General features: G+C 32.2%; 1 protein-coding gene across 1 annotated transcript in view; it reads left to right on the top strand.

The window, feature by feature from the left end:
- Positions 1-1,558, top strand: part of sptbn1 (spectrin, beta, non-erythrocytic 1) — a 115,636-nt gene that overhangs the window by 70,170 nt on the left and 43,908 nt on the right. Inside the window, exons 5-8 of the mRNA XM_016446292.1 lie at positions 531-622; positions 700-780; positions 858-973; positions 1,051-1,163. Of these exons, the coding sequence (XP_016301778.1) occupies positions 531-622; positions 700-780; positions 858-973; positions 1,051-1,163 (402 nt within the window). The remainder of the gene's footprint in view (positions 1-530; positions 623-699; positions 781-857; positions 974-1,050; positions 1,164-1,558) is intronic.

Below are 1,558 nucleotides of genomic sequence, written 5' to 3' on the forward strand. Positions count from 1 at the left end.
GTCAGATTTTGTATTTAGTTTCATTTAGAAAATATTTAGTTTCTCTTACTTTACATTTTTTTTTTAATTTTCCTTCTCACTATTGTACTGTATACTTTTAGATTTTTTATTTATATTTATATATGTGTTTATTTATTTAAATAAATACATTTTTATAATTAATTTTAATCAAAATTGTTTATTTATTTTAACAATTTTTATCCATTTATTATTTTTTTACATGAAAAATATTTAGTCTCTATTACTTTTCCCTACTCACTCTAGTACTGTACTGATAGATGTATTATTTATATTTATATATTTATTTAACCCAAATTTGACTATTAATTTGATTTAATTTTTAAACTTATCTTAACAATTTTTTAAATCTTTTCTTTTTCTGTTGTTGTTATTGCTGTTGCTTGAAAACCCCTCCCCTAATAGCATCACGTAACATCACATAGCATCACATTTTCATGACGTTACGGCCAAAGAAATGCACAAATAATGCACAAAAAATCCATTATGTTGTGTTATCGTGTGTGTAACAGATTCAAGACATCAGCGTTGAGACAGAAGACAATAAAGAGAAACGCTCAGCCAAGGACGCGCTGCTTCTGTGGTGCCAGATGAAGACCGCAGGGTGGGTAGATGTCCAGAATAAAGACACACACGTGCTCGAGTCCTTGATGTCTGACAGCTCTGCTTTGTGTTACACAGCTATCCCAACGTCAACATCCACAACTTCACCACCAGCTGGCGTGATGGAATGGCTTTCAACGCCCTCATTCACAAACACAGGTACTGATTTCAGTCCACCTGCATCAATGCATTTCTTTCTCGCAAACTTAATATGCTTCATTCTCAATGCATTCCAGGCCAGACCTGATTGATTTCGACAAACTGAAGAAGTCCAACGCTCACCACAACCTGCAGAACGCCTTCAACCTGGCGGAGCAGCACCTGGGGCTCACCAAACTCCTGGACCCAGAAGGTAAGAGCCCACCGTGCTTCTACATCTCCGGACCTCATCATGAAATAATACACAATAACACGCTGTCTTTTTCGCAGATATCAGCGTAGACCATCCCGACGAGAAGTCTGTCATCACTTATGTCGTCACATACTACCATTATTTCTCCAAGATGAAGGCGCTGAAGGTGGAGGGCAAGCGTATCGGAAAGGTCTGAGTCTTCAAAACACCTGGGCTACTAGAATGTTCTCTGTTTTCTATGAAAGAAAGATTATTTCACTCTTATGTGTGCTATTTATTTATCAGTTTTGTAAGAAATGTAAGTTTAAATGCAAGTTCAAATATTGCTATTAAAATAAAATAAATCATTATTAAATAAAACATTAAATTAATAAAAACAATGTAATTAATTATTCTTATTTTTAAACATTTTTAATCAAATTTTTATTTATTTTCATTTGGAAAATATTTAGTTTCTATTTCTATTTACATTTTCTATTACAACACTTTTTTTCTACTCACTGTAGTACTGTACTGTTAGATGAATTATTTATTTATATTTATGTATTAATTTTTTTTTATTAATTTTAATATTTATATAATATT

Source organism: Sinocyclocheilus anshuiensis, unplaced genomic scaffold, assembly GCF_001515605.1.
Source record: "Sinocyclocheilus anshuiensis isolate Anshui unplaced genomic scaffold, SAMN03320099.WGS_v1.1 scaffold147, whole genome shotgun sequence".
NCBI lineage: Eukaryota > Metazoa > Chordata > Actinopteri > Cypriniformes > Cyprinidae > Sinocyclocheilus > Sinocyclocheilus anshuiensis.